At 37.7% G+C, this 15426-nt stretch overlaps 2 protein-coding genes across 3 annotated transcripts; one reads left to right on the top strand and one right to left on the bottom strand.

Annotated features, from left to right (window-relative positions):
- Positions 1-3167: 3167 nt before the first annotated feature.
- On the top strand, positions 3168-10990 carry LOC110865316. Its single transcript, XM_022114560.2, has 2 exons — positions 3168-3261; positions 9263-10990. Exons 1-2 carry the CDS (start codon positions 3242-3244, stop codon positions 10707-10709), a joined length of 1467 nt encoding a protein of 488 aa, XP_021970252.1. The 5' UTR covers positions 3168-3241; the 3' UTR covers positions 10710-10990.
- Positions 10991-11497: 507 nt separating this feature from the next.
- LOC110863936 (mitochondrial fission 1 protein A) lies at positions 11498-14103 on the bottom strand. Of its 2 annotated transcripts, XR_002549478.2 has the most exons (6): positions 13890-14103; positions 12797-12935; positions 12126-12247; positions 11945-12008; positions 11707-11855; positions 11498-11639 (listed from the first exon to the last, which is right to left on the bottom strand). XR_002549478.2 is itself a non-coding variant. In XM_022113143.2 (5 exons), exons 1-5 carry the CDS (start codon positions 13968-13970, stop codon positions 11770-11772), a joined length of 492 nt encoding a protein of 163 aa, XP_021968835.1. In that variant the 5' UTR covers positions 13971-14103; the 3' UTR covers positions 11498-11769. The 2 variants fall into 2 exon arrangements, 1 of the variants encoding a protein (XP_021968835.1); XM_022113143.2 differs by having other exon boundaries at positions 11498-11855.
- Positions 14104-15426: the final 1323 nt, after the last annotated feature.

The raw sequence follows: 15426 nt of genomic DNA, 5'->3' as shown, positions 1-15426 counted from the left end.
AAACAGAGGAGAAAGAATTGGTGGAAGCACATAATAAGTTCTTTTAATTGGATGATTTAGCGGAAAACAGACTATTATTAGTTTCGGAGACAGAACTCTGGCAAGAAAGTAAAGATAACGTCAAAAAAGTGGCATGAGAAGTTAGCAGCAGACTTGCAACAGAAGGCGAAGCTGAAATGGATAGATTTGGGTGATGAAAATTCCAATTATTTTCATTCAATTGTAAATAACCATATTGCTCGGAATAAGATTAGCGGTTTATGGATAGGTGGGGAGTGGGTTACGGACCCAAAGGAGATTAAGTCTCACTTCTTGGCGGCTTTTCAAGAGAAATTCAAAGAACCGGTGAATGTTCGGCCGAGATTAGGTTCAGGGGGTTTTAAAAGGTTAAACGAGGATCAAGCAGAAGGTTTGATTAGTAAATTCTCGATTCAGGAAGTCCGTGATGCAGTTTGGAATTGTGGGATAGATAAATCACTTGGACCGGATGGGATTACATTCAAGCTCATCAAATCGTACTTGGAGGATATGAAGGTTCTAATTATGGAAGTCATGGATCAGTTCTACACACACGGTTCAATCCATCATTCTTGCAGTGCCTCGTTTATCGCCCTTATCCCAAAGGTAATTGATCCTATTACTCTATCGGATTTTAGACCTATATCTCTTGTTGGGGTGATAAATAAAATAATCTCAAAAGTGTTAGCTAGTAGAGTTGAGTATTGTCTCAAATGTTCAGTCGGCTTTTATGTCGGATAGGAACATTATTGACGGTCCCCTAGTTATAAATGAAGTGGTGGGTTATGCAAAAAAAGCCGGGAAGTGTTTGTTCGTTTTTAAAGCTGACATTGAGACAGCCTATGATACTCTAAACTGGAAGTTCTTGATCTCAATTTTAGCACATATGGGCTTTCCTCCTTAAGTGGAGGAATTGGATTATGGGTATACTGTTCGCGGGTAGAGGATCGGTTTTGGTGAATGGTTCACCAACGAGGGAATTTCATTATAAAAGAGGCCTGAGACAAGGTGACCCTTTGTCCCCTTTTCGCTTCATTATTGCTATGGAAGCCTTACATGTTATGATGGTAAAGGCTAAAGAAAACAATATCTTTCAAGGGGTGAAACTTCCTAGGAACGGCCCATATTTAACACACATGTTATATGCGGATGACTCAATATTTATAGGTGAATGGAAGGAAAATGATACAAAGAATCTCAAAAGAATTCTTCGCATTTTCTATCTAATATCAGGTCTCAAAGTAAATTCGAGAAAAAGTCATTTGTATGGTGTAGGTATTAATGAGGAGGAAGAAAAAAATATGGCATCTTTTTTCAACTGTAGGGCGGGTAAATTTCCTTTTGTATATCTCGGTCTAAAAGTCGGGGCGAATATGAATAGAATTATCCATTGGAAGGAAATTATTGATCTTTTTAATAAAAGACTTTCTAGTTGGAAGGCAAAGAATCTCTCTTTTACGGGGAGGGTCATACTTATAAAATCAGCATTGGGTAGTTTACCAAACTACTATTTCTCACTTTATAAATGTCCTATTGGCGTCTTAAAAGTACTAGAAGGAATTCGTAGGAAATTCCTATGTGGGGGGGGGGGTGTAATATAAACAACAAAATTAGGTGGGTAAAGTGGGAAAGAGTGGTTGCCATGAAAGATTTTGGGGGACTTGGGATAGGGAATCTAAGAGACATGAACTTGGCTCTTCTAGCTAAATGGTGGTGGAGAATAAAGATGGAATCTAATACTTTATGGGCAAAAGTCATAGAATCGATACATGGAAGTCATAGGAAAGTGGAACCAGTACCGTTAAAAAAATCTCAGATAGGTGTATGGAAGAATATTGGGGAAATAGCAAAAGATTTCAGAAAGAGGAATATTAATATCAACACTAGTTTATGTAGCAAAGTGGGAAGGGGGCCGGATAAAAATTTATTTTGGGTAGACACGTGGATCGGTAGCGAACCATTGAAGTTGTAATTCCTTTGTTTATATCAGTTATCTTCAAGGAAAAGAGCAAAAGTACAAGAGGTTTATAGGATTATGAACAGGGGGTATTGTGGGATTGGGCCTGGAGTAGAGCTCCGAATAGTGAAGTGGAAAAGGAAGAAATGGAGTCGATGAAGCAGCGTCTACAGCAACAAACAATGACCAACAGTGACGACGTGTGGTTATGGAAACAGTTCGAGAATGAGGATTTCAGCGTCAGAAACGTGAGGTTGACTTTGGGCTGAAACTTGGATATAAATTCATCACCAAATACGTTTTGCTGGAACAACTGGGTGTCGGGTAAAAGTACAGCTTTCGTTTGGCGAGCAATTGACGAAAAAATCCCATTGGCTGTAGCATTAGCAAGCAGAGGAATGATTTTACAGGACACGATATGCAAAACCTGCGGTGCGGATGAAGAAAATGCAGCTCATATCCTGCTGAAATGTAACTTCGCAAAGAGAGTATGGGAAGCTGTGGAGATGTGGACAGGATTACCGATGGCAAACACTGTTAATAACGTAAAGGAACTGCTGCAAACTATCTTAGAAAGCCACAGAAGCCGTAGCACAAGGAAGATTCTACACGCGATTGCAATACAAACTATGTGGCTCTTATGGAAGAACAGAAATGACAAATTTTTTCGGGTAGACAACGTACGGTACAAATGATCATCGAGGAAATAAAAGACACATCCCTTCAAGGCGTGATACAAAGATCAAAACACAGTACGATAACAAAACAACAATGGTGGGAGTTTAGTTTCAATCAGTAGGTGTGATGTTTGGTTTTTTTCCCTTTGCTTTATTTTCGGTTTGTTTTCTCTTTTGTATTATGTTTCAGCAGCTTCTGGCTGAGAACATTTGGGTTCCAATTTTATATGAATGAAGTTCAGTTGGCTATTAAAAAAGAGTAGTTTTACAAATGTATTTGTCTTGCTAGACATTAATGTATTTTACAAGTTTTTTTTTTTTCCTTTTTCTTTTGCATTAAAGTGGGAATATGGGATCTAAGAGTTGCTTTTAAACACATAGTTTAAGATAAGTTCAATTCCAAATTGGAATAAAGCATCATTGAAAGCAGATTAAAGTAGAATCAATGCCAAATTAGTTTCAAGCAAATTACTTATTCGATCTCTCAACTTAATTAATTGCATGCAACCACACTTTTGCTGCTATTTATATAGTCACCATCTACCTTAAGCTTTCTTTACATCACTTCCGCGTTTCTAGCAAGCCATATATGTCTTCAGTAGCACCAAGGTATGATATCTCTCTCTCTCTCTCTCTCTCTCTCTCTCTCTCTCTCTCTCTCTCTCTCTCTCTCTCTCTCTCTCTCTCTCACACATACACACACTCTCTCTAGGTGTAATCAATGTATCGGTTTTTGCTTTATAATTGTTCTATGTATTGGAATCTAAGGGTGGAAGGAGTGGGTTCGGGGAACTCATGCGGGGAGGGGCTTTGCCGGTCGGAGAGGTGTTGCCGGCCTTTAATCGGTGAGCGGGGAGGGGTGTAGACAGAGCCGGCCCTGAAAATTCGTGCACCCACGAAATTGGGTATTGAGAGGTCTAAACCTAATGACAATGGGCTAATAACTAATCTAAACCTTAAAAGTAGTTTTGTAAGTGGGTCTATGTTGGTGTTTGTATGGGTATACCACATTAATTTATTTTTTTACATATACATATCAATTTTTTTTTAAATAACGTGCCTTCGAAATATCGGGCCCTGGCCGGTTGTCCTCTCCGCCCACCCTCAGGGCCGACCATGGGTGTAGGCGGTGAGTAGTCACCGAGTGGGGAAGAGGAGAGAGGTGGGAGAGAGAGGGGGTTAATGGTGGACCACAACCCCTTTCAACCAATCACATTTTTTTTAATTGTTTACCGCTCTCCATGTGATTGAGCATTGCTAGTGATTGAGGCTATGACCACCATCACGCTCCACGTCAGTGTCATGTCACCTACCTCTAATCCACCATTCAAAACCACTATCCTAAGGGTGTGGTCATGACCTAAACCACTAGCCTCTTATTTATTTTATTTATCTTTGTCTAAATAAAAAAGAAATGATTTCTTGAAAAATGAAAATGAGGACCATGGTTGCCACGGTTTAATCCATTCAAATCATGGTGGATCAAACAAGGGGGTGGTGTAGTCTTCCATTCATGTTCGTAGGTGATGAATCATGTACCAACCATGATCCCCACACCCTTTAGCCTGAGTGCAAAATGTGGAGTGGAGTGACGACTTGACATTGCATGACATTATTAGTTAAAAGTAAGTTTACCACTCCCCAAATAGGGAGCACATGTTTAGTATTAGGTATTAGATCAATAGGAATCATTGAAGAATTAATTATTTGAATGTAAACTAACAAAATAGCAAGAAATATGGAAGTAATTGTGTGATTCAGTTAATTTACAAAACTCCCAAAACTTGAGGGGTATCAAATTTACCATTTCTTTTTTTTTTTTTTTAAGCAAAATAAATAAATAAAAGAAATCATTTAATTGGTTGATATAAGTTCTTTCTCTTTTTTGGAACGACATTAACTTTTTAATCTTGTCATCTTTAAGTCTTTGAACCTAAAATCTTCAAGCCTAAGTGTTTCTAAATGCCAATGGGACATCGGCACATTGATTTTCAGTTCTCACATATCTTACAGTTCTCACATGATCCTTATATAGCACATATGTTTACCTACTAAAGTTCACATACGTAAGAATTTTGATCATGGCGTGTGACAATTGTCAAGTAAGGAATCGGCATCAAAGAATAAACACAAACAAGTTTTGGCTAACCCCCAAATCTCAAATAAGAAAATGTACTCAAAAAACTAATTACAATATGTATTTATAGGATTAGATTACTTCTACCTCAAGCTATTCGAATTGTTGTTAATTCTTATTCTTATATCTTACATTGAAAGTATTTTAACAATACTTTCTTTTAATGGTCAATTTTATTTTTATTCTTATATCTTATATATATATTTTTTTATTTTTTAGTTACACTTTAAAGTGAATTGTATGGTGTCCATTAAATGTTTATAATTTTTTATAGTTATTTTTTAATATAATTGAAAAACGAAACCGGGACATTCAATGGAGACCCTGCTCGTCGGAGCTTTAACGGAAGGATGAAAGGGTCGACGGAACCCAAGTCGCCATTACCGGAGGCGGCGGCTAGGCCTTCGAAGCTTTTCAGTCTCTCCCTCTCTTTCTACAGTTTGAAATTCTGGCAGCCGGTAACCGTCTCAGAACCTGTCGCCGCTAGTGCTAGGTTTTGCAACGCATCCACTAATTGCAGATGGTTCATAGGCAGCAACCATCTCCTTTCTTTCTCACACCATCGTCACCGGAGGTTGGCTCGGTGGAAGAACAATGTCGTCGCTGTCGTCGGTAACTAAATACCAATACTCCGGATGACCTGAAGTTCGCCGGAGATGCTAATCAAACCACTAGTAAAATGAATTCGAGGAAAAAGGGTATCTATCACGTTATAAGGCCATGTGTAGTCATAAAGCCCCCAAATGGGCGTTATGCGCCATGTGGCATGCCACGTCACCCCGGGGCTTTATGGGGCTTGAGGCCGTAGTCATAAAGCCCTACCTCATCATAACCAAAGTGTAAAATGCAGGGACCAAAGTGTAAAATGCAGGGACCAAAGTGTTTTAATGCAGGGACCAAATTGTAAAATGCAGGGACCAAAGTGGAAATCTCCTTCTTCCTCGCGCCGCGAAATTTTTCACGGGGGTTTTCTTTTTTTTGCTCATGGCGCCCCTGGGGGCGGTGTGGGGGGCTCCATATGGGCGCTATGCCCTTGTTCGCGCTCCACTACAGGCTGCCTAATGGCAGGTTTAGTGGTATTAAAAAAGCACCTGGTGTATCAATAGAGCAACACGTGGTAAACATGTGTTTGGATGGTGGCCTTTGGGAAACATAGTTTCATCTGACGCCGTTAATGTTAGTATTAATTCCCTTTTGGAGCATTCACATTCATTTCATCATATTTTTACCCTAAATTACACTAAAAAATACTATATTTTCTATCTCATCTTCAATTAAATAATATTTTTTTATACCTTTATCATTACCTTTTCTCTCTCTTTCACTCACAACCACTTTTAAAATATATTAAAAAATTATAGCGGGTGAACAGTGCCCCCCAAATGTACATATGAACAATAACATTTTCTCTCTCCTCCACTCACAACCACTTTTTATACTTTTTATATTATAAAAACTCCACACACATTATTTGATGGAATGGATGTGAATGCTCTTATGTTGCTAATATTATTGTTAATCCATGTTCATTGCCTTCAGTTATTAATATATATCGTTTACCATTTTTGTTATTTGAATAAGATAATATAAAATTTTGAATACATTGTTGTAACATGTTTATTTTCATCTACGATTCGATAAATCTTTTAATCAAATGGGAATCTTTTTGTTCTTTGTCGTAACGAACCGAAACAATATTGTTCGAATTATATTGGTATTGGTATCGTATTCGTTTTTTATGTTTTCTCGACGTGGCATTATAAAAGTGATTAAATAAAGTTGTGTGGCAATAAAGTATTTTTAGTACTATATGCTATAGCAAGTGTGGGTGACCAAATTGATTCCCTGCCCGAAAAACGTAGCTACCAGTATCGATATTTGTTTCGATTGTTTTCGATTGTTGTAAAACACGTGTCGATATTCTTTTGGTTGTATTTCTTTTGGTTGCTATAAGAACCGAGCCGATACTTTAAGGAACCGTGCCTATATTGATTGAAATCCCGCCGCGAAGCGCGAGAAATCCCACTAATTACCTAACAAATACCACACATCCTTGTCTTTTTAATCAGCTTCAACTTTCGCAAGTATCACGTGTTTTTTATTCAAATAAACCGATCTGTTGCATAATGTAAAATGATGCATCAACCTCATTCGTCTAATTTCCTTACCCGGTCGGGTAAGGGAGGCAAGACTTCTTTTAGTATTTGTGACGATCATGGAGTGTGATACAAAGTGACCGAACTTGGCACATCTATAGCACCGAATTTCGGAATAATCTCAACCTTTTCCCTTCTGCTTCTGATCATCATTCTTACTAGCAGATTCCGGGTTGCCACGGTCTTGGTTATTATCACATCCACGTCCACGACCCCGGTTTGAGTTGGATCCTCTTTCACGCTTCCTAGACGACTCATGTTTTTTAAAGTTAAAAGATGATTCAGATTTAGAAAACATTAAGTTACCTAAGTTCTTGTTCTTTCATTCTTTCCTCACAGGCTTTCAAATATCCAACAACATCTTCAAAACTGATAGTCTTCAAATCTAAGATCTGCTCAATTGAAGCGAGGATTTGAATGAACCTCCTTAGCAAACCTGGCAAGAATTTCTTGACCAACTTTGGTTCATCGATTGCTTGCCCCAATGTACTTGCCTTTGATGTATCCTTGATAAATTGGAATGCAAAGTCATCAATCATTCTCGTGTCTTCTATCTTTAACCCTTCAAACTTGGTTATAATGCTTGAAGTCTTGCCTCCTTTACCCGACCGGCTCCTAGATGTTGGGTCTTCAATGCATCCCACATCTCTTTAGACGTGTTCAAATTACCGATCTGCAAAATATGATCTTCGGGAATTAAATGGAATAACAACACGGTTGCAATGTTGTTCTCCTTGGCATCTCCGTTGCCTGGTCCAGTAACGTCCCAAACACCATGAACATTAAATATAACTCGCATATGGATGACATCATTGGTGGTGCTATTGTTTCAACCATCCTTGATCTTCTCTTCTTACAACTCTATAGAGTTATCGAGGATATAATATCCATCCCTTAAAACTCGGCTGGTTCAGAATAAGAAAACGACTCACACTCCTCTTCTTGTCGTCGTTCATGATTTTCGCTAACACCAGAATATTTTTACAAGTTCTTTGATCTTGAACTTGGCACTGATACCAATTCAAGTAAAGAAGCGGTATCAAAGAATAAATGCAAACAAGTTTTGGCTAATGAGTCCTAGATCAATGGGTTTGGGAGGAGGCACCCATCGCCTTCTAATGGATTATGGGTTGGAGTCCCACTTGGTGCAATATTTTTCAGGTGGGTTAGAGGTTTTACCACAGTGGGCCTTCAAACAGTAGGTTTCCCTTGTGTTGATGCAGATTTTGTGTCCGATGCTTGTCGAATAGATTAGTTTTACTTTACGCTGAATTTGTAATAGTTAGTGACACGGTCTATCGAACGTGTATAGACCCGCTCGTTTGAAGTGGTCAAACGAGAAGGTTATTCGGTTGACCGTGTGTGTGTTTGCTAGACAATTTATGGTTGTATAATGTTTGGTGTCGAAGGATAGGGCATCGAAGGATTGTGTATATCCTTCGATGAGCTCGAAAGATATCCATCGAAGGATGAAGATGGACCTCGAAGGATATGTCATCCTTCGAGGTATATGTGTATCTTTCGAAAGCTGAATGATCGACAGATGATCTATCGATCAGTCAGTTAGATCCTTCGACCATACAACCTGTGTTGGGTATAAATACCAACACCTTGTCATTTGCAACACAAGAGAGTGAGAGGAGGTTTGAGACCTCACCGGGAGAAATCACCACTTGATTTCTCCCTGGATGTATACTTCTTTGGTATTAGTTCGGTTATCATGTAATCGGGCCGACTTGTAATGTTTACTACCGGATTAATACAAAGTTTGTTTGTTTATCATCTCTATCTTCTTCCATCTATGAACATAATCATGAAAATCACGGATTCGATCCCGAAACCGGGACCTACACCTTGGAATGGTGGGCGGGCCTGGTCACCTACGTTATCTGTGTTCGCCGGGCCTGGGTGGCCTTTCGTCAATGGGCTTGCCCGGGTGGCCGGGCTTGTAAAGTACTCCTTGGCTCCTAACAAACTTACTAGATAACTAAACTATAAACAAACTCGAAATACATTTAATTAATCAATATAATCGGTTTCCTTAGCCTCAACTCGCAAGGAACCTTCTCTTCTTGGTCACCGACTTGTGCTCCAAGAAACACTAATTCGCCAACATATCGCCAATTCGTGTGAAAAGAACAAACTATACGTAAATAAAATAGTGGGCCAAGTACCAAGTAGTTAATAGTGGGCTGAGAATTTGAGTAGGGGCCTAAAGTATTGCTTTAGTCATTTGTTTGCTTTTATTTTAATATGTATGTTTATCTGCTTAATTTTTGCTTTAGTCATCCCATTCTTATTCATAGTTCGACTGCAGCAAGAAGTACTCATACACAATTGATATGAACATGACTGAAACCGAGGCTGTATCAGTCGAAATCACCAATAATCAACCGGTCAATAACAACAATATTGGCGTGATCGGGGAGTGGGTTGCTTGCCTTAGAGGAAAGGAGGCCACAAATGATTACAAACGCCAACGCCACATCCAAAAAGTACCACCATTACTCTTAGAAGGTGAGAAAGGTGAAAGAAACCGTGACTGTTACGAGCCTGCTGTGGTTTCACTTGGCCCATACCACCATAAGTCAAGAATCCGCTTTGCTCAAGCTGAGAAATACAAACACATAACACTGAAAGAGTATAGTTTGAGCACCGGAGAAACTATTGATTCGTTATACAACAAGGTCTTTGAAGTGGTACATGATGCGAGAAAGTGTTATATTGATGGTTCTACCGACGCTTACAATGATGATGAGTTCAACCAAATGATGTTACGCGATGGATGCTTTGTTTTGTTCTATATTGAATGCATATCATGTCAAAACGACAAGTCAGTGCTAAACAACGAGTACTTGGGCGCATTAGGGTTTGCAAACTTGACTCGTGACATTTTCTTGCTCGAGAACCAGATCCCGTTTATAGTACTTGAAGTTTTGTTAAAGTTGAGGTTCCCCAAGGATAATGGCGAAGATGTTCTAAACGGATTCTTTAACTATTTAAACTATGGCGAGGTGATCATTAGGGATAAAAAGGTGCTCGGAAGAAAACAACCCCTTCATCTTCTCGAGCTTTACAGGTCGTATTTCATATCGCTTTCGGCTTCTGTTGCTCTCGGTTCAACTAAATCGTCAAGCATGGGACGAAGACGGAGTAAAGAGAATGATTCAGTTGAGGATTATAATTATGTGAAACGAAATCGGTCGTTTGCTTCGGTAACAGAACTCAAAGCTAAAGGGATTTTCTTGAAATGTACCCACGACGAGTCTAAGAATGAAGGCATTAAGTTCTACTCTCGTCAATGCTATGGTAAGCTTGTGCTTGTGCGTAGAGTGGTGTCCCCAAATACCAAAACTATATACTTGAACATGATTGCGTACGAGATGTGCCCGCATAACCCAAACGACCTTCGAATCTCAACTTACCTTCGCGTAATGAAGTCGTTAGTTATTCACCGCGATGATGTGAAGGAGTTGCGTGCTAAAGGTATATTGATTCATAGTCTTGGTCGCGATGAAGAGGTGGTGAAGATGTACGATGAGATTGAAACACCAGCAGTTAATCTTTATATGTTTCATCAGCTTCGACAACAGATCGAGAAGCACTGCAATAGCAAGTATAAGACGTGGGTGGCAGAGCTGTTGACAGTTTACCTTAGTGGTCCATGGAAGACACTGGCTTTGTTGGTGGCTACTGCTATTCTGTTCACTACATTTCTGCAGACTTACTTCACGATCAGGCCACTTCCTGATAATACTTCTTAGACCTGCTTGATCTCAAGTCAACGATCTTTACTCATAAGCGACAATCACCTCAAGTCAACGATCTTTACTCAATCTGCCAGAATTAAGAGAGACCTGCTGTTGCACCGCGATCTCAAGCAGTTTTTCAAATAATATAAATGGATTGTTTTATTATTCAAGTTTTTTTAGTCATAGTCAAATTTAAGTTTTACTTTGAATTTATTTTGATACACATATTACATGTCATTAGCTCATGTAAGAAACACAATTAACCTAGAAATACCATATTGTATTTACGAGTAGCGTGTGGTTACTATTACAGGTTTTATTTGATTATGTATATTAAAATCTTAGATATATAAGTGTGTAGAATCACCCAAAATCAAAACATCATGTGCAAATAGTTCAGGTGTGGAACAGACATTAAAAATACATGTGACTATATCGTAATTAAGTGAAAAAACGAAACGAATACAATGCTAAAGAAAGTTATTTTGTCATCTCTTTTAAGGAATGAACTGAAAGCTTAAAACTTTCCCAAACTCTGTAACTACATTAATTCCTCTAAAATAGTATACTTTGTTAAAATAAATCTTACAATGTTAAAATAATAAGTAAAAAGCATTTTTTATAATCTTTGTAGTTTGTACATGTTTAACGCCTTAGTTTTAGTATAACTTTTCTTTAATATTTATCAAAACATGCACTAAGTAGAAGTAAATACATATCTTGATTCATACAGAACAAGAACAAACTAACTTGTATTTATTTATTTATTAAAATGTATATATAAACACGAAAGACCATTTTATTTTTTCTAAACATATCATGTTAAACGACTATATGAATAAAAATGAAAAGTATGTAGAATAAAAGCAAATATAAGACAATAACCTTAACCAACTAACTGCTGTTTTTAATCATGATCTTCCATGCATCCATTCGTATCATCTGCACCAAAGATCTCCATGTTGTTAAAACTAAAGGGCTGCATAACTGGTTCATAGAAGAATGTTACCAGCAAACTACAAAAGATGGCACCATAGATCCTTAAAACATGCAATGTTATTATTATCGTTGGTTAATGCCTCCGCATTAATGCTGCAGCAAACCCGCCAGCTATAAGTCCAACAGCAGTAGCACTAATGCCAATTCCAATCACACCATCTGCATGAATAATGATAAAAGTATATATGCTTATGACCTATTGACACATGAATAACATCAGTAAGGAACAAATTTAATAAAACAAAGACCTTTAGTAACGCGATCTTCTATTGCCTTTTTGAGTGTCAAAGCTTGCCTCCAATCTGGAGCAATCTATGATCACACCATCAAATCAGTCATGAAATTTATTTACAGTATATAAAAAAGTTATATAATGTAATAAAAACGCATAAAAAAACAAAGGCCATGACTAGAACCGAGAAAAAAAACCTCCAAACATTGTTCAAGAAGGATCCTACTCCTTGAAAAGTCGCTATTTCGGTAGTATCCAACAGCTAGTAGATATATTTTCTCTCTCTTTTGCAATGGGCTGTTGGTACTGACTATTGAAGCTGCGGAAACAAGTTTAATTACTTTCTATGATTTCAAGTTGCATGTCTAGTCCAAAAAGGATCGCCCTCAAACTTGTTGAGAAAAGAAGAAATAAATTCATGAAACCGTAATCATGTTTCAATATTGTTCACTCAAACCTTTTCAACTATAAAGGCCACTCATGTTTCAATAGTGTACCATGTTATGAAACTTGATTACTATTTAGTGACCTCTTTTCACATTTGCATGTTAACTTCTTACTAATTTTGAAAAGATAATCACTAAATATTAACCAAATTCCATTCTAACTCACTTAGTTTTAAACATTTTATTTTAAATTTCACTAGCAAAGGAATAATATTGAAAATTTAGTTCCTTTTTGTTTTATTTTTTATTCTTTAAAGTTTGAGTGACTTTAGTGAAAGTGAACAAATTGGATTCCTGATAAGTATAACGGCATGATCATGAGAATTATAAAGGGAACAGCGATCAAAGTTATATCGTACCTGAAACTATCAGAATTTTAAAAATGGCAACCCAACATCATCATGTGCAGTAGTTTAGATTACCTTCAAGCATAGCTATTCCACGATTCACATCTTCTGGTTGCCTAGAGTGAACCAAGGCCCAAGATAAGCGCATGATGCTCTCACCCTTCGCCTCATCAGAGGCGCCATTTGCAGCCTCGGCAACTTCCTTCTCACAACCCTGAAAAATCAAAGCATCATAGTACGTAAACTGGTATACGAGTGTTGGACTCCGATAGAGTTTGCAGCGGATAAACATGGATTCGGCACATCAGTAGACATATTCATGAACGATTTTAGAAGTGCAGAAAGTTTACAATTGAATATGAATGATCAAGAACAAGCGAATGGACAGAAAGATTATTGAATATTCTGTCTTGGTACCGGAAATAGTTACCGGACATAACATATATATACAAGTGATGATGGCGGTTAATCTTGGCGGCAAAACTGTCGTTTGGCAGTTTTAAATTACCCGCTCATGATCTTGACCCGCACTTATCACATAATCCGATTATAACATATCACTTATTACATAACCATTTAAGTAACATAATATTAATAATAAAGTTTAATTATCTTAACTAACAACGAGTTCACTTAGGGGCTGTTCGGCAACCTCCGCGCCAGTAAGTGCTGAACCATTAAGAGGTGTGACTTGGCTCGGCCTGACTAGTTGGTAGTTTAGGAGGTGGTGTGTGAGTGGCTGGTTGAGGGTTATGAACACAAGTGGATGGACCAGATACATTGTAAAATTTTCAACGAAATAAACTAATTTGAAAAGTGACCATGTTAACATTTGGATTCATTATCATATTATACAACTTCATCAACTTAAAACTTTATAACATAATGCTTAAATTCACAAAAATTAAAGGTAAATTTCCAGAACAGATAACGGAACTAAAGACAGCCTGCAGATATCTTCTGATCAAACTAAAACTAATCAACGAAATTTGAAAGGTTAAAACATGATGAGGTAGGGTATAAATTAAACACATGCAAACTCCAATTAATAGATTATGGCAAAGCATACACAATAATATTAACAATCCCAAAAATGATATTAATAGAATAATGGATCACATAACCGGAAGGAGGGAAATCAAAGAGTGAGAATCGACGAATAAATTACCGCAATGATGTCGCGAGAGCACCATGGGAGCTGATCTCCACCGGAGAAGAAGGAATTTACCGATTCGAAAAATTGGTTCATCGTTGCAAAACTTTCACGACAGCGTTACGAAAACGGAAACGTGTAAACAATAATTGTTTACGATGTGTTCTTGAAATTATTGTTATCTGAGTAATTACTTAGTCTTAAATAGTAAAAATTTAAAGGTGTGTTACGGAGGATGGACGGTATGGGTGTAGCCTTTTACACTATGGGGTATGGGGGGTGGGTTGGGTACAAACGTCTAAGTTACCACCTCGGGTGGGTCTAGGTTTCGGCGTGGTCCCTTGGGCGGGGCTACAAACATGACATGGCGGAACCTCATTGGCCAAGAGCACTAGCCCTTTGAAATTGGCTTTTCTTCCACGCCACCCCAGCCATGCCCCACCATACCTCTTTGAAATTGGCTTTTGGTCTTGGGTGCCCTATACTCTATGTGTCGCACCATGTCCCCAACCCACGTCCCACCATATCCCACGATCTTAATGCTTTGTCACCACACATCAGCACCACAAAGGACAAAGAGTTCTATTGTTTTTTAAATAAAGCCTAGGACATGAAATTTATCCCCTTCAGTGATTACCTATTTATTGTTTTTAATATTTCTAACATTTAATTGTTTTTTATATTTCTTATTGTTAAAGAAATAGATAAATAAAAACCAAACATTATTACTATATATTACTAAAGGAATTGAAATGAATAGCGATTTTAATATTATAATAATATATACTTTTTTAATATTTTTATTATTTTAATATTACAATAATAGTTATTTTTTTTATTTTTTAACTTTAATCCTTTTTTTATATTAGAAGCTTGGTGTCAACCGGTATCGAATCAGTACAGGTATCGAAAATACCGGTATGGTCCTGTTCGGTATCAGTACATGAAGGTAAAAACCGGCACTAATACAGAAAACGTCAAAAGTTGGTGCCAAATTGATATTCAAAATCTTTTGGTTCGGGAAATTCAGTGCGGCTACTCGGTACCATTTGCTCATCCCTGATCACGGTTACCGTATGAACAATGGTATCATACAACTTTTTTTTGTTGATTTTCTTCAACTTTTAATTTTTTCTTTTTTAGTTTCAGGGGTAGGGATGAGCTCGGTGCCAGCCAATACAGAATCGGTACTGATACCGAAAATATCGGTTACGGTACTGGTATATAAAGGTAAAAAACGGTAATGAACCAGTACCAGGAACGCCAAAAGTCGGTACCGAATTGATACTTAACATCTTTCGGTTCGGCAAATTTGGCACAGGTACCCAGAACAATTTGCTCATCTCTAACCACGGGTTTCATACGAACAACACCGTTACCATACAACTTTTTTGGTTGATTTTTTCTTTCGGTTATCTTTTAGTGTTTTTTCTACATATTCTTTTCATTCTTGTCAGCAGTTCTGTTCACAATACGCTCACAGTGATTTCAAAACACATGTAAACACAGACTAAATAACAAAAGAAATTTACCGCAACGAGGCGAACTTCTT

This window comes from Helianthus annuus, chromosome 6, assembly GCF_002127325.2.
Source record: "Helianthus annuus cultivar XRQ/B chromosome 6, HanXRQr2.0-SUNRISE, whole genome shotgun sequence".
NCBI classification, from domain to species: domain Eukaryota; kingdom Viridiplantae; phylum Streptophyta; class Magnoliopsida; order Asterales; family Asteraceae; genus Helianthus; species Helianthus annuus.
Note: the sequence above shows the minus strand (reverse complement) of the source record. Positions and strands in the feature narration are given on the sequence as shown.

Coding starts and splice junctions, on each gene's coding strand:
- LOC110865316 (XM_022114560.2), top strand. CDS start 3,242: ATGTCTTCAGTAGCACCAAG. Junction 3,262..9,262: donor ATGTCTTCAGTAGCACCAAG/GTATGATATCTC, acceptor GTTCGACTGCAG/CAAGAAGTACTCATACACAA.
- LOC110863936 (XM_022113143.2), bottom strand. CDS start 13,970: ATGAACCAATTTTTCGAATCGGTAAATTCCTTCTTCTCCGGTGGAGAT. Junction 12,248..12,796: donor TGGAATAGCTATGCTTGAAG/GTAATCTAAACT, acceptor TTGTTTCCGCAG/CTTCAATAGTCAGTACCAAC. Junction 12,009..12,125: donor TTCTTGAACAATGTTTGGAG/GTTTTTTTTCTC, acceptor GTGTGATCATAG/ATTGCTCCAGATTGGAGGCA.